The sequence below is a fragment of the Vicugna pacos genome, chromosome 16 (genome assembly GCF_048564905.1).
Source record: "Vicugna pacos chromosome 16, VicPac4, whole genome shotgun sequence".
Lineage (NCBI taxonomy): Eukaryota > Metazoa > Chordata > Mammalia > Artiodactyla > Camelidae > Vicugna > Vicugna pacos.
In genome coordinates this window covers 50382069-50404346 of record NC_133002.1, presented here as the reverse complement: position 1 = coordinate 50404346, position 22278 = coordinate 50382069, and the positions used below count along the sequence as shown (strand labels likewise).

At 43.7% G+C, this 22278-nt stretch overlaps 1 protein-coding gene across 1 annotated transcript in view; it reads left to right on the top strand.

The window, feature by feature from the left end:
• The first annotated feature begins 5643 nt into the window (after positions 1-5643).
• Positions 5644-22278, top strand: part of PECAM1 (platelet and endothelial cell adhesion molecule 1) — a 48201-nt gene continuing 31566 nt past the window's right edge. The window contains exons 1-5 of the mRNA XM_006199317.4: positions 5644-5938; positions 6025-6051; positions 13777-14070; positions 17319-17624; positions 20818-21090. Coding sequence (XP_006199379.1) covers positions 5875-5938; positions 6025-6051; positions 13777-14070; positions 17319-17624; positions 20818-21090 — 964 coding nt within the window. The 5' untranslated portion in view covers positions 5644-5874. The remainder of the gene's footprint in view (positions 5939-6024; positions 6052-13776; positions 14071-17318; positions 17625-20817; positions 21091-22278) is intronic.

Sequence of the window (22278 nt, the reverse complement as noted above, 5' to 3'; positions counted from 1 at the left end):
AACCTGGGTAAGCACTGAATTAGGGACTTTAAGCCCCTCCCCTTGAGCTCATTAAGACAGCTGATTTGCTAGAACAGCAATTCAGACAGGGCAAGCTGGGGCCCAAAGAGACCTACAACTATTGTTATTACTACTCTTGCTGTTTTTATTGTTACTGCGTTCTTACTGTGCTCTGCTGGTTAAATGTGCTTTCAAATGCTGCTCTCATTTGCTCTTGATAACAAGCCTGTGAAATGGGTAGAGTGGGCATATTATTCCCATTTTATTGGTGCGGAAAGTGAACCTCAAAACACTTCCGCCATCAGACCGCAGAGAAGGCGCTGAAACCCCAGGCTTCTGGTCTGTGTATTAGTACATGCACTTCTGTTCGGTGACTTTCAAATCTGGCAAATGGGGTATTAGTCCCACTCATAAACTTGCCAGGGTTAATTAGTCAGGACACCAACCCCATCCCACCTCCCACCCCCCACTATCACAGACTGGTCACATGTCGCAGGCTGGGGGAGGTGGCCAGTATCTTACTTTCTATCACTGTGGTCATGAAATAGATGGGAGGTTGGTCCTGCCTGGTGCCTGTAGCTCTCTGACATCACTGCTGCCTGCCTCCCCCACCTTTCCTCCTCCACCCACCCCTAGCTTCTCAGAAAAACCACTTCCTGAGGTTTATTCCACCAGGCAGCTTCTTCCGGCAATTAATGGATTGCTGTGATTTGGATTTGTGACATCCCTGGAATTTGAAGGCAGAGGCAGAACACATAGAAACCACTCTGTGCCCCTTCACCTGCCCTTTGGCTGCGAAGAGGAAGAAGAAGACAGTGCTGTGGGATAAACAGTGTCCTGGGTGGAGTGTGTTGTGCCTGCTGGGTGCGCCTGGGGTCTCCATCCTTGGCAATGTAGGAGTCAGTTTTCTTGATTAGTCACCAAGGAGTTAAAATATTCATGTGGAACCTTTTTTTTCCTTTCTGATTAAGGAATTCACTAAGAACCAGGGGAAGGAAGGGGGAAGGTATGTGGAAGCCAGACACATAGAAAAAGCCACTCAATTTCCTATTTTTAAAAAAGTGAAATAGAAAAAATTCCTTTTGTACATTTTTAACTTTTAATAAGACACTCATGCTTTACAAATAAAGAATAAGGAGCATAGTTATCTTTTCGAAGAATAAAATAATTGACGGAGAATATATGCTTCAGTTCTTATCTCTAAGTTGTTATAGCCAAGGCATAGAGAGGAGGAAGAGGTTTCCATGAGAGCTAGAAGGAGTGGTTTCCCAGGAAAGAGAATGAGAGGGAGACAGACAGGCAGACCCATGGAGAGTAGGTGAAGGAGGAAGACTCTCCCATGAGTATCCGCAAGCGCTGTGAAGGACCAGCCCAGTGCTGATCTGGCGCTGAGGCCCCAGCACAGGTGGCCCCACTGCAGCACTAGCTGGGCTCGGCTAAAGTGGGTACAAGCAGCCATATCAAATGATTTCCAACCCCCGAGGCGCAGCTTTTATTTTAAAATGCAAATTCTTAATTTGATTTTTAATAGGAATGCATTTACATGATTTATAAACTAAAACGGACACAGAGGTTTATAATGAAAAGTATACTGAAAACTGTAAAACACTGCTGAGAGAAAGTAAAGAAGACTTAAATGGAGAGATATGCCAGTTCATGGGCCAGATACTCAGTATTGTCCGTTCTCCCCAAGTTGATTTATAGAGTCAATGAGATTCCAGTCAAAATCTCAAAAGGCTTTTTTTTAATTGAGAAGCTGATTTTAAAATCATACAGAGGGCAAATAGAATATTCCAAATAACTTTGAAAAGGAAGAAAAATTAGGACGAACGCTACCTGACTTCAATGTATTATAAAGCTACAGAAATCAAAGTTGTGTGGTAGTGTATAAACAAATAGATCAGTGGAACAGAATGGAGTCTCCAGAAATATATACGTCCATATATGTGGACAACTGATTTATCAACAAAGATGCAAAGAGAATTCACTAGAGAAAATATAGTCTTTTCAACAAATGATGCTAGAACAACTGGACATCCATATGCAAAAATAAATAAATAAATAAAAAAGATAAGAAGAACGTTGATCCATACCTTGCATCGTATTCAAAAGTTAATTCAAAGTAGAGAATAAAGCAAAGTGTCAAACCATAGGGGAGATTATTTAAGACCTTGGTAGGCAAAGATTTTTTTATATGTGATACCAAAAGACTGATCATAAAAGGAAAAATCGATAAATTGGACTTCATTCTTTAAAATTTAAAACTTCTGATTATCAAAAGACAACTCTTAAGGATCAAAAGACAAACTAGCAGAAAATATTTGCAAATCATATAATTAATAAAGGATTTGTATCCCGAATATATAAATAATTCTAAAAACACAATACTAAGAAAGCAGCCTAACTAAAAATTGAGCAGAAGATTGTAATAGATACATCAGATGGCAAGCAAACACATAAGAATATGCTCAGTATCATTAGTCATTAGGGAAATGCCAATTAAAACCATTTCCTATTAGACAGCACTGCATTCCCCAGTAGAATGGCAAAAAAATGAAAAGATTGACCTGCCAAGTGTTGGTGAGGATGTGGAGTGACTAGAACTCTCATACCTTGCTGGTGGGAATGTAAAATGGTGTAATCAGTTTGGCAGTTTTTTAAAATGCTAAATGTACACCTACCATATAGCCCAGGCATTTTATTCCTAGGTACTTATCCAAGAGAAATGAAAATATGTGTCCAGACAAGAGCTTGTTTATAGGAGCTCAATCTGTATTAGCTCAAACCTGGAAACAACCCAAATGTCCGTTAGCAGATCAATAAGCAAACTGATATTTTCATGCAATGGAATGTTACTTGGCAATAAAAGGGAATGAAGTATTGACTATGCTTATTGAAAGAAGATAGGCCAAAACCAAGAACAACAAAAGTGCATAGTGTATGAGTCCATTTATATGAAATTCTAGAAATGCAAACTAACCCACTATGAGAGAAAGCAGATCAGTGTTTGCATGGGGGCTGGTAGGTATGGGGAGATGGGTGCAGGGAGGAAAGGATTGCCAAGGGGCACAAAGAAACTTTTGGGGGTGATGTATATATTAATTTTCTTAATTGTGGTCATGTCACGGGGTACACATACGTCAAAATTTTTCTAATTGTAACTTAAGTGTATGCAGTTATTGCATGTCAATTATACCTTGATAAAGCTATTTAGTTTTCAATTTCTTAAAAATTTAAAAGGTAATATAAAAAAGAGATAAAAATAGTCACATAACTTAAAAACTAAAAAGTACAAAAAAATTTACAATAAACTGCTATAAAAAAATAGATAAACAACAAGGACCTACTGTATAGCACAGGGAACTATATTCAGTATCTTGTAATAACCTATGATGGAAAAGAATATGAAAAGGAATATATATATATATATATATAACGGAATCACTTTGCTATAAACCTGAAACATTGTAAATCAACCTTATTTCAATAGTAAAAAAAGTTTGTATCAAAAAAATTTTTACAATGAAAATTCCTACCTGCCCAGGTTGCACCACCCATCCCCCACTACAGATAACTTGCATTGCTATCAGCCTTCCATAAGTAAATGTTTACCTTTACTGACCATAAAATATCCTAGTTAATATAGTAAGTAGCAATTCCAACAAAGATTTACATACCCCCAGAGAGTCAGGTAATTCCTCGGAGAGCCTCCTAGTCAGCAGGCAGCACTGAAAGAACACATCGTAATCCTTTTTGCCTATCTCTAAATTTCAGATACTTTTTCTTATATTATCTATGTGTTCATTCTCTTTACCCATTTTTCTTTTGTATTGTTGATCTTTTTCTTCTTGATTTCTGTGAGCATTTTATATTTAGAGAGGTTAGCTCTTTGTCTATGATGTGAGTTGCAAATATTTTTTCTGGTTTATGTTTTTCTCTTGACTGAAGGTTTTTTTGCAAAGCAGAACATGTATTCGTGCAGTGTAATTTATCAGTCTTGTATTATGACATACTTCTGGATTTTAAGTCCTAGTTAAACCAGCCTCTGCCCAAGGTCATGAGGAATTCTTTCATGTTTCCTTCTTGAACTTTTATGATTTAATTTGTACCTTCAGATGATTGGTCCTTTTGGAAATTTATTCTGGTGCATAGAGTAGGTTGTGGGATATAGTTTTTCTGCTTTTCTTTTAAAACATTAACCCTTAGTTTTGAAATAAAGCTTTATTTTCTTCTGCTTTTTGAAAAGTATTAGCATTGTGTATGAAACAATGACTAATTTTTAGTTTACTTTGGAAGTTAGGAGCATGGGGTGGGACATTTATCAATATAGCTTGAATGTCACTTTGAGAAGCAAAAGTTGCTTACTCTACAGTATGTAAAAGTTAACCTTTGAAGCCAACATTTATTTTATTACTCATGGTTTTTCCTTTTTTTTCCCTGTCAAATCAAAATTTGGTAGATGGGTGGGGACAATTTCCAGTAGGTTGCCAAAGAAGATAGTTTACAGTGGGGAATGGAAAATACCAAACAACAAAACAACCAAAGTGAAAAACACAGTGGAATAAATTCCTTTATGCATGTATCGCTCTTAACAGCTTTTATCAAAACTTCCACTGAACCATAGATCAGAAAGAGGAATTGTTCTCTAGCTGGAAGCCATCACTTCTCGGTAATTGCCCTGAGGCAGAGAAGGCTTTAGTGTCTGTGGTCCCAGTTCAGATCTGACTTAGCTCTACCATGTGACAGTATTAAAGGGCAGCATTTCAGAAACTGGCACCGTGACCCCACGGTGATGATAATCTAATCTAGACAATACAGTTAACTTGTCCTCTTTCACTCAATCACCCATTTTACTGATTTTTTTTGATCATCTACTAGGTCCCAGGCACTGTTCCTGCCACCACAGAGCCACCAGTCCACTTGTGGGAGGCACAGCCATTATGGCAGATGGTAGAAAGTATCCATCATAGGGCAGACAAGGAAGATGAGGAGCCCAGAGGAAGGGCAGCTCAGTGTGGAGAAGACGGAGGAATTCCAGAGGAGCTGATGCCGAACTGGAGTTATGATGAGGGGGTAGGAATTCTCCAGAAGAGAAGAAGGGGATGGGTACTCCAGGCAGGGGAACAGCATTGGCAAAGGCACAGACATGTGACATGTTCTGGGAACTATAAATTCTAGCAACCAGAATATAGGGGCAAAGACAGAAGTGATGAGAGAGTGGGCTGGAGAGGTAAGCAAGGGCTGCATTGTGAAAGCTGGGAAATTGACTCTCTCTGGAGGGTAATGGGGAGCCATTACAAGGTCTCCCTGATAAACCTGCAATTTTCTGGAAAAGTCAGAGCTCTCTACAGCCTTGGCAGGAGAAGCAGGAGGTCCAGACTCATGCCATGTGGCAAGAGCCCCTTTGTGGGGGGCCAGAGGAAAAAGCAGAGAGATTTGGTGAGAGTCTAAGGAGAGAAGCCCTTTGAGGGTAGGTTGGAGAGAGGGAGGAACCCTCTTACCCTGCTATGAGAAGGGGCCCTAAATCTGGGCGAGGCAGAAGGAGGGCTGAGAGTGCTGAGTAAATGTCACTGGTGCCTTTTTTTTACCCCATGAAAAAGCTAAACAAAGCAGCTGCGTTCAGTGGCCTCTCAGGAAGGCCAGTCATTTCCTGAGGAGATATTAGGCGGCCCAGGCATTGTTCCTGGTTTCCAGCATGGCCGCCATTACCTGACCAGCGCCAAGGCCAGTCTCTCTGCAGCTCCTGGAGAAGCTCCCAGCGTGGTCTCTGCTTTTCACAGGACAGGCTTCTCATCTGGTCGCGTGGGAAGTGTCTTCTGCCCCCAGGGCATGGCCCCAAAGCAGAACTAACTGCCCGAAGTCTCCGCTCTCAGGATGCAGCTGGGGGGGACCCAATGGGGCACAGTGTGGCTCGCAGCCCTGCTGACACTTCTGCTGTGTGAGTTTTTACTCTCTTCCTGCATCGCTTAAACTTCGGGAGCATTGATGCTCATGAAACCAACATATTTCTTCTGTCTTTTCCAGGTTCAAGCCTCAAGGGTCAAGAAAACTGTAAGTTCTAAAATTCCTACCTGGCTTCCTTGTGTCATTCTGTGACTTTTTAAAAACTCATATCAAATTACTTGAGTTTAATATTTATAACAATTCAGAAACATACTCCAACTGGGAGCTAATGTTGATTCCTTTCCGCATTTTCAGAAGGTTTTAGAACAAAACGCTTGTTCTAAGCCAAGTTTTAATTAGCAGTTTCTCGAAGTAGCACACATTTTCTAGATCCCAGTGAACTTCTTTTTGTTTGGATTGGGGAGGAGATAAGAAAGTGAGTGATTCCATAGGTTATTTTTTGTTGTTCTACCATGATTTCTTATTTTTCATATTCCACCCTATCCTCAATTGTTTTTTTTTTTTCGCAAAGGAGACGGAATCAATTTGTGAGATTCATGAAGCCAGGACATAGTTTAAAGATCATTATTGTGACTTTTTTTTTCTCTTAAATGATCTAAAACAGATTAGATTTCACTTCCCATCCACCCAGGAGGCTACGATGATGTCAATAAGCAATGCTCTGTGCTTGTGCACAGGATGGGGGGGCTTCTGCCTGTCTTTGAAGTCTGGTTTATCATCCCCTTTAGAGCTAATTTTGAATCTCTAAGATAAGCAGGTTTTGTTTTGTTTCGTCTGGGATGATGTGAAAGAGGGGACTGGGCTGAGTCTGGGGGCTGAATGGAGGGAGAGCCTACAGAACAGGATGTGCTTGTGAGAGGTCACTTCAGTCAGTGAGGAATCGGGATGACCGGGTTGCAGACGGTTGTACAGCTATTTGGAAATGATGTGTGTGGGTGATACTGGTTGTTTGAGACAAGGCTTGGAGCTGTAGCTCCAAGACAAGGAGGGCTGGTGTGGCTGCTTGGCAGAGCTGGTCTGGTGGGTCTCCTGCTCGTGTCCATGTGTTTGATCCCCATGACAACCCATGGAGGCGGGATGCCCATTATCCTCAAATCATCCTCAGTTGACTGATGATGTCTTGACACCCAGAGAAACAATGGACTTGTCCAAAAAGAGCCAGTTAGCAGGGCACCAGAACCTCCCCTCCCCACATCCCCCATCGTTGGAGCCGGCAGCCAGTGGCCTGACTCAAATCTTTAAAGCCACTGTTACTCTGTCTCTTTGAGCCCTTTCCCCTCACTCTGTAAAATAAATGTGATAAGAGTCAGTATAGAGAGGAGATTAGATAAAAAGGTGACCCACCTGCCTGGCATGTGGTGGTTAGTAAACAGTGGTTTACTGTCAGCCCTAGCTCACCTCGACAACCTCAGCTCCTGTCCACTCCAGCCCACATACCCCCTGCTCTTGTCCAGACCACACCCTGCCAACACTGGTGCCCCTGGGCTTCTGCGTCTCTGAGTCCTGTTTCCCGGGACCTCCAATCTCCCATCTTCCTTCCCATCGCAGGCGACAGTAAATCGCTCCCTGCCCAGGTTTTCCAGAAAGGTCTTTGTACCTTCAGGGGAAAACTTCAGAACTGCAGCACCTAGAGCAGGAAGACCCTCCAACTGCCTCCCCAGGCCTCCACCCTGTTTTCCATAAGGTACTTGCACTATGTCAACTCTGGTGCTGGCAGAGTTGGGGCTGAGACCCAGGCCTCCCATCCCTTAGGCCACAGGAGACCACACTGGACGTACGTGACCTGCCAGCCTGCTCCGCATTGCCTGCTCAGAGGTTGAGGGGCTTGGTCAGCCCTGGCCCTTCCTCCCCTTTTCCCTCAGGTCCCCACCCAACCCCAGCCCGCCCATCTCGGAGGATGACCTCAGCTGCATCTTCACCTAGAACACAGTGCTGTTTGCAGGGAACTCCCTCCACTTCCCGCCCTGCTGGGGCCTCAGGCTTATCTGCCTCCCCACCCGTCCCTGGCTTCCCTCCTGCTTTAGATGCCGTGTCCACCCCATGGCTGCGCCTGGCCAGCCTGTCCACCTGAACCTGCAGCCCATCCCTCTCATCGCCCCCTAGGACCAGCCCTCATCCCACTTTTAGTATCTCTACCCCCATCTTTCTGGCTCTTTCCTTTCAGTCTACGGACAGTCTCTTGTTTTTTTTAGGAAGAAGAAAACTCATCCCTGCCTCCATTTATCTTGTGTCCCCCTCCTGTCTGTTCCCTTCCTCCGTCAGACTTCTCCGAGGCCTCGTTTGTAATCACCGTCACTTCTTCCTCACCTCTCAGGCATCCCTACTTAGCGGCTCTGGCCTTGGCCCCCACCGCTCCCTGCAATTGGAATCCTCTGACTAAGGGGAGATGCCAGATGCCCCAAATACCTCCAGTCCTTAGCTTTCTGGTCCCCTGCGTTGCCTCTGCACAAAGCCCCTTTCCTTGGCCTTCTAGACCCTCCTCCCAGGTGTTCACCCACCTTTCTGACAAACCCTCTTTTCTTCCCCCCTGGGAGACTTGGACTTTCCCAGGATCCGGTCGTCTCTGGAGCTCAGCCTCCCCTCTACACCTCCACATGCCCACCCTCCAGTCCAGTGAAGCCCTGGCCGCTGCCCTGAGCACCTGGCTTCCTATGGGGCCAGTGGTTGACATCTCCTCTGGATCATCACCCCCAGCCTCCCAATCCTGGCTGCACCACAGGGACTTTGTCCCCGTCCTTATCTTTTTCTGGCCTTCTCTCCTGCAGTCAGCACACGCATATCCTCCTGCAGGGGGGCACTACCTAATCCAGGAACCTTATCTTCCACTCTCTGCCTCGATCCCCGTGTCTTTTTTTCTTTAACTGTAGTAACATACATATAACAAATGTTATTAATGATATTTAGTACATTCATAATGTTGTGCAAACATCACCATTGTCTAGTTTCGGGAAATTTTCTTCACCCCAAAAAACAAGTCCTTTTGCATCCACTAAATATTTCTCAAGTCCAACCCTTCCCTTCATCCCCGCTGTGTCTGACCTAGTGCAGACCTCCTCAGCTTTGGCCTGAACCATCATCCAAGTTGTCATAGGCCTCCGATCTCTCCCTCCAGCCCACGGTGATCTTTCTAAAGCTCCAGTGTCATCCTGTTACCCCTCCCACACCCCCTGAAGACCCTCAGGACAGGACCCAGCTTGTCAGAGGGCAAGGCCCTCTGTTCTGGCCCCTCCCACCTGGCCCCCTGACCCGCTGGCCCCACACTCTGGTTCTATAACTGCTAGTGCCCAGAATGCATTGACCTCTCCTGCCCCTATGTCCTGGGACATGCTGTTCTCTTGCCCGGAGCATCCACCACCCATTCTTGTCCTGGTCCAAGTTTCAGTTCCCAGATCACGTCTTTCAAACTTGACCTCTCCTGGCCCCACTTCCTGTTGGTGCTTACAGCATTTTACTCCAGCTATTTGGGTCCCCACCAGCCTGCATGGACAGCAGGGATGGTTTCTTATTCACCTTGTAAGCCCCACACCTGGCACAGGTGCTTGATAAATGCCTCACTGAAGGGGACCCAGACTGAACTTAGAGGTGCTGGAGATTCAGATGAGCTGGGTCAGCACACTCCATGCTGGGCCTCAAAGTTCATCAGTGACTCCAGGCTTCGTGGCTCCCTGTATTTTCCTGACAATGCAGGGCGGCCTCTCCTCTGTCCACTCCCCCCTTTCTTTCTGAGTCATTTCCAGGTTGAGAGGTAAGTGTCTGGCTGAGTAATGATGCCTCACCTTCCTGGGGAGCATCAGCATCCGCTGACTGGTGTCTTGAAGTAGAGGGAAGTGGATTCCTTTGTTTTAGGGCTTGGGGACTTAGCACTGTGATCCCAGGGTGCCTTTTCTGAGCTGTGGTGACTTTGTTTCTTTGAATCATCTCCATCAGCCTTCATTTCTCCAGGTGGGAAAGATCTGGCCTCTTTAGGCTGTTCCGTGACCCCGTCCTTCCATTACAGTTCTGAACCTTTTGGGTCCTCTTCCCAGAAAAACACACACTCGCATATAATTGGAGGTGGTTCATAGGCCTCCTAACTCCCATCCTTGAACCTCCAGAAGGCCCAGGGAGCCAAGTTGTATCAATCACTCTATTGTGTAAATAGTGAGACCTGTGCACAGTAATCTAGTTTGGCTGTTCCTGGCAAGTTTATTCACAAAGTGGATAGTATTTTCCATATTAGCTTAATAATCAGGTAGAGATTTTTAAAGATTGGTCGGGTGGTGTACTTGTTATCTGTTGATGCTTAAAAATTTACCCCAAAACCTAGTGGCTTTACAGTAGTGATTTGTTGGTTTGTTGAGAGGTTGCTGATAAAATGTTGGTCAGGTTACAATTGTCTGATGCTGGGGACTCTACTCATGTGGCTGTTCCTCGCCATGTGGGCCTCTCCATGGGGGTGCTCGGGGATGCTCAGAACAGGGCAGATGGCTTTGCCCAGAGTGAGTGATCCCAGAAGAGGAAAGAGTGACTAAGATGAAAGTTGCAACATCTTTTATAAACTAATCTCAAATGTGACATACTAGCATTTCTGCAGTATTGTTAGGCATAAGATCAACCCTGGTGTGATGTGGGAGGGGACCACATGCTGGTGTGATATCAGAAGACAAGGCTCTTTGGGGGCCATCTCGAAGGCTGGATACCGAAAGGGTGGTGGAGGATGTGGTAGTCATGGTGACAAAATCTAGGCTACTTACCCTGTTGCATCAAATCAGTGAGGTTAACTTGAAGAGCTGGCATTCATGTATTGATACATTTTGTAAAATGCTTTTCCTTCTGTCCTGCCCTCATTGCTGCTCCCTTGTCTGTTCCAGCTGGCCATGCAAGTATGAGGTCCCTACCAGTGAATCACTTGAGTTAATTTATTAAGCAGATGTTTTTTAGAGTTGTTTAGAAAAACAAGGTGGCAGGAGTGCCTGGTGTTTTTTAGAGAGGCTTTCATCCTCTCTTAAAAACCACTACCTTCTGCTTTAGCCAATTTTAAAATTGTGAAACAGTGGTAGGGTGCCTATAAAAAGGAAATGAACCAGGGCCGCTAAGCAGGAGACCCAGGCAGGGTTGGCGCTGAGGCTGGAAGGCCTGGAGTAGGGAAGAATTGTGAAATGCAGACTGTGCTCCAGGCGGGCAGGAACTGTGCCAGTCTCACTCTTTTCTGAGCCCCCAGTTTTGGGTGCAGTGCCTAGCACAGAGTAGCCCCCCTGAAATGTCTGCTGAGTACACAGTGCTAAGGCAGCTGGAAAGAAATGTCAGCCAGGGGCCAGGCATTAGACAGTATGTACTGCATCCCTTCAGCGCCCTCAGCCACTTGGTTCAGTGATTGTTCAAGGTTAAAATGCAAGGGGAGGCAGGCATTAGAGCTCCTGCTTCATAGGAGGAGGAGTGGAAGCCTGCGGGGGTTAAATAACTCCCCACCACACCCAGCCAATGGCTGTCGGATGAGGGGTTTGGACCGTGGTATGCCTGACTTGCTTTATTCCTGCTCCCAGTTCTGTGTCCCAGTCTGAGGGGCACCAGCTACGGGCATGCCTTTCATTCAGAATGATTAACAGTAAAGTAGCCCAACACAATGGATGACCAACACTGGGAATCCGGACAAGTGGTTGTAATTCACCTGGGAAATTTAAAAAATGGTTTTCTTTTGAAAAAGTTCACTAGAAGTATGGATTCGAGAAAGAGCCTTTAGTGACCTCAAGACTCAAGAGTTGGTTTTATATCTGCAACTGGCAGAATCTAGCTAACATTTCACCTGTGCCAGGAACTGTGCTCCAAGGACTTAAACGCAGGTTTTCACTTAACTTACTATTATCACGTCCATTGTATGGATGAGCAGACGGAGGCTCAGAGCTCAGTAACTTACCAGAAGCAGTTTGTGAATAGAGATGGGATTTGGCCCAAGAAGTCGGGCTCTGCACTTGTCTTCTGCTCTCTATCTCCTGAGAGAATCACTATACTAAGCAGTGTGGTTTAAAATGAAGGGGGAGGTACTGAAGGGGTAGGGAGACCTGCCTGCCTCCCTGGGATGGGAAACTAAACACAGATGAAATAAATTTCTCTTCTGAGCGCTCCCACCGCAGGCTTATCAGACCAGGAGCTAATAAGGAATAGAGAAAGACGGAAAAAGGAGCACTAAGATTAATCCTGCAAAAAATAACTTAAACAATCACCTTGTCTCATGACTGATCAGGTGGCATTTTTTGTTAAATTAATTGCTCATAAGAAAGGGATAGGGATGGACTGTTGTATTCATTTTAAAACCTGAGACATGTTACAGACAAGTTAGATTCTAAGTTATTCCCAAAAGGTTTGACTTTATTAAAAGAGAGGAAAGAAACATCATTTTGCCAGTATCTCTGGCCAGCTAGCTACGTTTGCTTGTAAAATGATTTGGGACCACTTATAAAATAAAAGTGATGTATTATCATTCAGTAGGGTAAAAATAGATGAGGAAATCAGAGTGAGAGGAAAATAAAGGCAGACAAAACTGTGGCCCTTTTAGCACACGGAAGTGCATCCCAAAGGCTGCCAGCGATAAAATTTTGAGTTTATATTTCTTAGCAGCCAAAGCAAAAAGGGAAGCAAGACCCATTAGAAAAAGTGATTTCAGTGGGAGGGTATAGCTCAGGTGTAGAGTGCTTGCCTAGCATGCATGAGGTCCTGGGTTCAATCCCCAGGTGCCCCCATTAAAAATAAACAAATAAATAAATAAACCGAATTACTACCCGCCCCCACCCCCAAAAAACTAACAAAAAAGTGGTTTCAAGTTCTTACCCATCTGGTGAAGCTGAGTTCATTAGATAGAAAACACCAGCTGAGACTGTTCTTATCTGGTCAGGCCTGGGCAGGGGTGGCAGGGAGGAAAGTTCCTGGGCATGACCATCTGATTTCATGATAGCACAATGGTAGCCATCATTTATTAAGCAATTGCTGTGTGCCAGGCACTGCGCTGCGTGCTTTCCTGCTCCTCTTCTGTAAGTCTTGCAATAACCGACTACGTAGGTACTGTTACTTCACTTTCTCGATGAGGCAGTTGAGCTCAGAGAGGTTAATTGCGCAAGGTCACACAGTATGTGGTGACTTGAATGTTTGTCTCCCTGAATCCTTTGCTCCCTGCAGGGGTGGTGATATGGCAGCTTATAGGCTGCGGGCATCTTATGGACATGTTTCCTCGATCACGATCAAGGCTGCCCCCTGGTCTTGGTGGGAACAGGATCGTGCCTGACCTACCACACACAGTCATTACCACCTAGCCCCTGTGGGCATTTGAGACCCTTGGACACTACTGCACAGGATGTGACAATATCAGTCTGACGTGGTGAAGGTCACCAGGATGCTGTTATTTCTTTCCTTTTTCTTTTTTTTTTTTGAGTTTTGATTTGCATTTACATTTTACTTATTTATTTATTTTATTGAGGTACAGTCAATTACAGTGTGTCAATTTCTGGTGTACAGCACAATGTCCCAGTCATGCATACACATACATTTTTCATTTTCATATTCTTTTTCATTAAAGGTTATTACAAGATATTGAATATAGTTCCCTGTGCTATAGAGAAGAAACTTGTTTGATTTTTTAAATCTATTTTTATATATAGTAACTAACATTTGTAAATCTCAAACTCCCAAATTTATCCCTTCCCACCCGCTTTCCCCAGTAACCATAAGACTGTTCACTATGTCTGTGAGTCTGTTTCTGATTTGTAGATGAGTTCATAGTGTCCTTTTTTTCTTTTAGATTCCATGTATGAATAATGTCATGTGGTATTTTTCTTTCTCTTTCTGGCCGATGTTTTTTTCTGAGATAACAGGTGTGTCTGCTATCTTTCCCTTGGCATTTAGCTTTCACCGTCAACAGCATCGAAATGGCGATCTTGCCAAGGAACGAGGTGCAAAACGGGGAGAACCTGACCCTGCAGTGCATCGTGGATATCAGCACCACCTCACATGTCAAGCCTCAGCACCAGGTGCTGTTCTATAAGGATGACGTGCTGTTTCACAACGTCTCCTCCGTGGAGAACACAGAGAGTTATGTTATTCCCCACGCCCGGGTCTATAACACAGGGATATACAAATGCACTGTGATCCTGAACAACAAGGTGAAAACCACTGAGGAGTATCAGGTGTGCGTGAGAGGTGAGTCCCTGGAAATGAACACAGCTGGAGTAGATGAAGTGTTAACACAAGCAGTAGCAAGAATAGTAATTGTATGAATAGTAACACCAGACCTACCTGCTCGTCTGTCATCCTTCTCACTCAACTGCCTGGCGTTTTCCTAGCCTGAAAATGTAGGCATTAGACTTGCTCCTGACATGCCAGGATTTTCCTCACCTCCGTGCCTTTGCACATGCTATTCCGTCTCCCTGGAATACCTCCCTTCATCTCATCTCCTCATGAGCTGCTGTTTCTCCTTCAGCGTGCAACTCAGTGATCTCTTCTCTGACACTTTCCCAAACAAAATTGATCTCCCCCCAGGTCCCGGTCCTTACAGCTCTTATGCTCTCTCTGCATTTAGTGGTATTTGTATAAAGGCCATTGGATTTGAGTGTTGACACTGGATTCTGCAGGTACTCTGCCTAGATTCCAATCTGGACAAGTCCCTTAACCTCTCTAAACTTTAAACTTCTCATCAGTGAAATGAAGATATAATACGACCCAGCTCAGGGAGTTACTGAGAGGATTAAAAGATACCGTGTTAGTAAAGAGCTTAGTGCAATTTCCAGCACATAATGAGTTTCCAATAAGGGGCAATTACTACTTCACTTGATATTGCAACTTTCTCACACATCTGTTTGTTCTTCTGGACTGTGAGATCATGAGGAAAGAGATGGTGTTTGGTCTATTTTTGTATCTTGAACAAAAAAAATCTGGCTCATAGTAGGCACTCAATAAGTAATTGTGGAATAAATTTAAACAGGTGAAAAGAGCAAGTAGAAATAGACAGGGATTGAGCAACAAGAGAAATATCATTGTGTTAAATTTGGGTTCATAAAGTTTCAGCCACTCATTCATTCATTGATTTATTTCCTCAAGCAGCATGTCCCAAGTCTGCCAGTCATGAAAAAACTAAGTGCTAGAGAAAAATGCATCAAGCAGGTCCTAACTCTAGAGGCAGTTACAGTCCTGTGAGGAGGAGAGACATTTGAGCACATCATTACAGTCCAGTAGTTACATGATCTGAGTGCCTTGGGAGCACAGCAGTGGGAGGAAACAATTCTGCGTAGAGAAGTTAGGGACTGTTTCCTGGAAGAAGGGACACTGGGTCCAAATCCAGAAGATTGTGTAGGAGTTTGCTGGATGGTGAAGTGGGGCAAAGGGCAGAGAAAAGTGCTGTAGCATAAACGTGATAGAGCAGAGGCTGAGAACAAGGTTACTATACTAGCAGAGTGCCCCTTGATCGAATTCCCCAACTTCTTGAAGACAGGTCATCATTTCCTGTCTCTGAAATACAAGTAACTGATTACTATACATACCCTTGAAGGTTATTTTGTTTTGAGGATGAAACGGATAGCAGATAAAACCTCTTTAGTGACCAAGTGTCAAATGAATGCATGGCCTGTCAGGTGCAAGTTCCTCGGCCAGACTATCCTTAAAAAATAATAGCCCTTTCAGCAAACAGGAAGCAGGAAGATGCAGTGGGCAAGTGTTTGGGGGCACTTTCCTTTCAAAAGTAGACAGCCTCTGATCACTTTCCCGTCGGTCTTTGAGGCTCACACAGAGAACGTGACTGCATCATCCTCCAGGCCAGTTCCTCCTGGGTGTCTTACAGACAGTTGGGCCTCTGCTAGCCAGACATCCCTTTGTGTCACCAAGGGCAACAGCCACACGGATGCAGACCGGCTCTTCATCTCCACGGAGGACAGGGGAGGAGCCAGCGGGTCTGGGAGTTTTTACATTAGTGATGAGGAAAGATTGGCAGGCTAAGAGTCTGGGAAGTGTACGTTAAAAAGAATTGTGCTGACCACGGGGGATGATTTAATGGACACAGTGAATTCAGCCCTGTGCTTCCTTAACAGCTGCTGCCACAACTGTCATTTCTGCATTTTTGTGCTCACTTTTTTGATCAGGAGAGTCATTCATACTATTGTTACTTCCAGTAATAAGAACTACCACTTATCAGGTCTTCATGAGATAAATGGTTCTAAGTGCTTTACATACGTCTCATTTTACTTCTGCCACAGCACTGGGAGATAAGCAAGTTTCCTGCCATTGACATATGTGGACACTGGGGCTCTGAGAGGTTGAGTGGCGTGGTTACATCTCATAGTTCATCAAAGGCAAAGCCAGAGTTAGGACCGAGATCTATCTATCCATCCAAAGTTGGCCTCCCTCTTGATTATTATGATAGATCTTTGAGATGGACAAAAGGGAGTTCATTCATTCAGTAATCATTTATCCAATGCCCACTCTGAGCCAGGCCGAGGACCTAACAGTGAGTAAGACATGTTCCCATCCCTTGGGGAGCTCATGTGAAGCAGGGGAACACCTTCGCAAACAGCTGCCACCACAAGTACACGGAGTGATAAGAACGCAGTACAGATGTCTCTCCCAAGAGGACAGCCCTCCGTCTCTGAACTGGGAGGGGGGGGTCAAAAAAAAAAAAAGATGCATAAGTCCTAAGTGACGGGGTGAGGTAGCACATCCAGGAAAAGGCAGGGTTAGGATGCAAGCAAGTCTGTGTGACTCCAGGATGGAGTTCATGACCACCAGACCATGGGGCCAGGGTAGGCTCTCCCATCTCCTCCTAATCTGACCCTGGCTCACTGCCCATTGTACCTTCCCCTCCCCCCCCTTTCTCTGCTCTAGACCACCCTCCTGAAAAGCCACTCATCGTCCTTGGCACAAGCAGTTCCCTAAGCACCTGTGCACCCTGAAATGCCTGTCGTTAGCCCCACCCTACTTCATCTGTCCAAAAAAAACCCCTTCCTCCAAGACTCCTCTCAAGCCCTATTCCTTTCTAGAATCTTCTTTGATTCCCCAGGCAAGGAGGGCCTTCTCCTTTCCTGACTGCCCCGTCACTCACTGCCTCTGTGACACATTTTGATGTTTGGTTATTTTCAGCTTTGCTTTTTGAACCGGGAGGCCGTGCATCCCTCCTCTCCCCCTGCCCCCGAGTCTGGCTCTGGAGTCAGATAGACCTGGACTTGAATCTCTGGGCTCTGGGGCTTGATGGCTGTGAGCTTTTGGATGAGCCTTGAACCTCTCTGAACTTCACCTTCTTCATCTGTAAAATGAATGTAATTTTCTCTTTCATGCCCACCCAGGAGGTTTATAACGAGAACTACATGAGGTCGTGGATATAAAGTCAATTCTAGCTTGTGATTGACATTCAGTAAGATGTAACAACAGTCAAACATGCTAAACGACTTTCTCTTCTCCCAAAGGTGTGTCCGATCCCAGGGTGACGCTGGACAAGAAGGAGGTGATAGAAGGCGGGGTCGTGGTGGTCAATTGTTCTGTCCCAGAGGAAAAGCCTCCAATACATTTCACAATTGAAAAACTGGAACTAAATGTAAAAGGTTCCAAGCAAAGAAAAAAGAAAACTTCTCAGAACCAGAATTTTGTGACCATGAAATTCACAGTCGAGGAACAAGACCATGCTATATCATTCCAGTGTCAAGCTATGATCTTTTCTGGGACCCACATGGAGACCTCTAAATCCATCAAGAGTGACCTGGTCACCGTGAGGGGTCAGAGTCCTACTCTCCTTTTTATCATTCTTTCGGGTTTGCTGGTTTGGTCTGGGGAGAAAGAGCTGAGATTTGGAAAGGGGCTGGGGCTTCTGGCCGGGCTGCTGTCTCAAGACTATTCTAAATCACTTTATATTTTTCAAACTTTTTGGCTGTTACCCAGTTAAAATATATATATACACACACATATATATACATATATATATAATGTATATATGTATATATATGTATATGAATTTCCCCTCCAAAAGTTTTCCATATGATACTTAACCTCAACATATGATGCATTTTGCTATTTTCTTTTCCATTCTGTTTCAGTTTTTTAAAACACTGGCCCTGACTCACTGAAATGATGCCTTGTGTGACCTGCAGTTTGGAAACCATGGCTTTAAGCCAATGCAGATCAGACCCAGGAAGCGGGATCTGAATAGGGAGGGGGTCTGCAGGGAAGAGGGGCCAGGTCCTCTGCCTTTGCCTCCCACATTTGATGAGGGATTCCCCTCCTCTGTCCACCCCAGAATCACCAAGACATTGGACAAATAGCAAACAAATGAGGTGACCTGAGAAGTGCTCTCAGGAGAGAAAGACACCAGCAGAGGAAAGCCTGGGTGTGAGTGTCCAGGACAGAGAGAGCTCAGAGCTCCAGGACAGGCAACCAGCAGCTCCCTGGGACCTGAGGGAGAAGGACTTGTGAAGCAGGGAAGAGTCAGGGGAAGGCACACTCTAAGGCAGACAGCCTCAGATATTTTCAAAGTAGGAGCCCTAATGTTTATCATAAATGACTATCTGCTTTTGACACCTTCTTTACCCCTGCCCATTGTGTATACATAATGCTATATATATTATGGGTACATAATACATTGACTATATAGTATTATGTGTATACAACATAGTATTTTATATACACAATATTTTTCTGATTATAATACATGAGCTGAGTTAAATTTTCAGAAAATATGGTAGTGTATAAAGTGTAAAGTGACAATCCTTCATAGTGCCACTCCTCCGAAAACCTCTTGTATGGTCTTCTAGATTTGTTCTGCTCATTTGTTATGCACTCACAGTTTCTGCTTGTTTTTCTTTGTTTTTACAAAAAAAATAGGGCCTGAGGGGAGAGTATAGCTCAGTGGTGGAGCACATGCCTAGCATGCATGAGGTCATGGGTTCAATCCCCAGTACCTCCATTAATAATAAATAAATAAGCCTAATTACCTCCTCCACAACCAAAAAAAAAAAAATAGGGCCTGTTAAACTTTTTCTTAACAACCAAAGCATGTATGGACTTTTGTCCAGATCAAGAAATATATATCTATACCATTTTAGTGACAACTTGGAATCCTGTTGTAAGGATGTGCCGTAATATATTTGCCTCACTTTCTGTTGATAGACATTTAGGTATTTTCCCAGTTTTTTGCTACTAAGACAATCTTGCAACAGCCATACTTGCACTTATAACTTGTGTGCTTTGGCGAGTATTTTATTATTTATGGGGTCAACTTTTTTATACAAATGTTTTGTGGATTTTCAATATTGATGAATATTGCCAAAGTGTGCCTCAAAACAGCTGAACATTTCCATCAAAAGTGTTCATTTGCCCACATGCTTACCAGCAGAATATTATCAATGTTTTTTTAAATTTTTTTTTAATTAATCTTTCTTGGGGGAGAATTAAGTTTGTTTATCTATTTATTTAATGGAGGCACTGGGGCTTGAACCCAGGACCTCATGCATGCTAGGCATACACTCTACCACTGAGCTATACCCTCCCCCTATTATCAATGTTTTATTATTTTTGACAAGCTAATTGAGACACAATGATATGTCATTGTTGTGATTTACATTTCTTTGGTCTTTAGTGACTTGAGTGTGCTTTTTTTGTTTATTGGGCTGTTACATCCCCCTGCCCCATAAACTGCCTGTTCATACACACTTTGCCCACATTCACCACTTCTGATTGATTTGTTTGAGCCCTTTATAATTTAAGGGATTAGCTCTTTGTCAGGTACTATGCAAATATTTTACCCACTTTATCATTTGTCTTTTATTTTTATTTCCATGAAGAAGCTTTTAATCTTTAGTTAATCATATTTATGCATCATTTTTCCTTATGATATCCAGTTTTGTGATTCACACCTAAAGTTCTTCCACACTCCAAGATTGTTAATGAAAAAATGCCCCTATGGTTTCTTTTAAGGTTTCTGTGGTTTAATTTTTTTTCTGCATTTAGATCGCTGGTGTGTCTGGAATTAGCTTGCGTATCAGAAAAAAAACCTTTAGTTATTATCAAGCTGGCCCAGAGGGTACTTGTTGAATATCCCAAAAGATACCTTCTCTCTTTTTTTGTTTGTTTTCGACTTTTACTCAGGAAAACAGCCCCTTTTTTAAATGATAGCTTTTTATTGTGAATTTCAATGACTTTACAGTTAAAAAAATAACTAATGAATATTAAAGTATTATATCACTCTAAATTCCCTATTCTAAATTGGCATTTTTAAATGTCCTTAACTGTATTTTACATAGTTATAATTTGTGCGTATACTTTCTTATGCTCTGCTATTTTTTTGGTGGGAGCAGAAGCCTAGCCCTACTTCACCATCTTCTGAAGATCTGACATCCTGGTATTTTATTAAAACAGTGTTTTTCAAACTGCATGAGCCATGAAATCAATTTTGTCAGTCACACCAGTATTATTTAAAAAGAGGTAGAATAGACTAGAAATCACTTTTTGAGGGCATACAGTTATTTAAATATGCATTTCCATGAAGCTACTCTTGAAAAGCTATGGAATATCTATGCTGAAATGCCAAAGTCCCATGAAATGGTATGAGAAGAGCCTAGAAAGTCCTTGCTGGACAGAGGGAAGGGTCTGTTTCTAACTGCTGTGATTATTTCTGAGATCATTTGAAGAAGGTCCTGCAGATGAGGGCTAGGGAAGATGGGTTGGCCTTTGGGAAGCTTAAGAAAGTTAGAGACTTGAGATTAAGAAGCCTGAAGATGCAAGAATGAGCGAGAAGGGAGGGAGCATCCCAGCAGCCTAGGCAAAGGTTTTGGAGAAGAAAAGGTTGAAAAAAATGTTTTTAATTAATAAGGAAAAACTGTGGTGGCATCAAAAAGAGTAAAAAAGGGGAGGAAGTGCCTTCTCCCCTTACCCAGGTTTGAACCTGAGTCCAACCAGCTTGTCCTCTTCTTGTAGAATCCTTCTCTAACCCCAGGTTTCACATCAGCCCCAAGGGACTGATCACAGAAGGAGATCAGCTCCACATCAAGTGCACCATTCAAGTGACACACCTGGCCCAGTCGTTTCCGGAAATCATAATCCAGAAGGACAAGGTGATTGTAGCGCATAATCGCAGCATCGAGGCCCAGTTCTCAGTGATGGCCATGGTGGAGCACAATGGCAACTACACCTGCAAAGTGGAAGCCAGCCACATATCCAAGGTCAACAGCATCGTGGTCAACATAACAGGTAGGGCTGCTGTCGGAAGGTGTTGGCATATGGCGGGCTCAAGACGCAGCTCTGCTGGAACCCAGGGTGGACAGTGAGAGCTGACACTTCTGCTCCGCTGGTCTGTGCAGGGGTGTGGTACTTGTGGGGAGAAGTCATGGCAGGTTCCTGTATCGCTGTCCTCACAGGGTCAGGGATGAGAAAGCACTAGTAAACTCAAAAATAATAGTAACAGTTCCTCTCTGTTGAACATTCGACGCCTGGTTACTTTTCCATTTCATGGTCATAGCTCTGCTGTAAGGTAGGCATTATGATTCTGGCTTTACAGATGTGGAAACTGAAGCTGAGAAGTTAGGTAACTCACGCAACAATTACAGGGGTGCCAAGTGGCAGAGCCAGAATCACTCCCAGGCCTGTTAGATTTGCAAAAGTTCCCTTGGACTCCTTCCGCCTTTACCTGCCTTTACTTCTCACAGCACTTACCACCAGAAAGACGTGGTCCTTCTTCCTGTGTATTGTGTGTATTCAGGCACTAGAATATAAGCTAGTGAGGACAGGAACTTTATCTGTTTTATCCAGTGCCATATCCTTAACACCTAGAACAGTGCCTGGTACATAGTAGGAATTCAATACGTATTTGTTGGATAAACAAATGAGCATTGGATGACAGTGCTGCAGAGGGCAGAAGCAGCACTTCTCGGTTACCAAGTAAAAGTGTCCATTCGTTCATCATTTGTTCACATTCTTGATTTGTTCAATCATTTACTGAAAGCTTCCTCCTTGTCAAGCACTGAGTGCATAGTCACAGTGACAGTCCCCGGTGTCATAAGTATGCTGCCAACTACCCAACTAGGTGATTGGCATGTGTTGGATCCTGGCGGTCTATATACCAGGTTGGATCCTGGTAACAATTTAGTTTATTATTTTTATTTTATTTTATTTTATTTATTTTGGGAGAGATAATTAGTTTTACTTATTTATTTATGTTTAAAGGAGGTACTGGGAAGTGAACCCAGGACCTTGTGCACGCTAAGCATGCACTCTACCACTGAGTTCTACCCTCCCCCCTAATTATTGATAATGGCATATTTTCATGGGACATATTTTTCACTGATAAGACATACATTATCTCATTAGAGAAAAGTATTCAGTTCAACATCTACTGAGAACCTTGTGTATACTGGGCAACTTTGAGGGGAATGGAGAGCT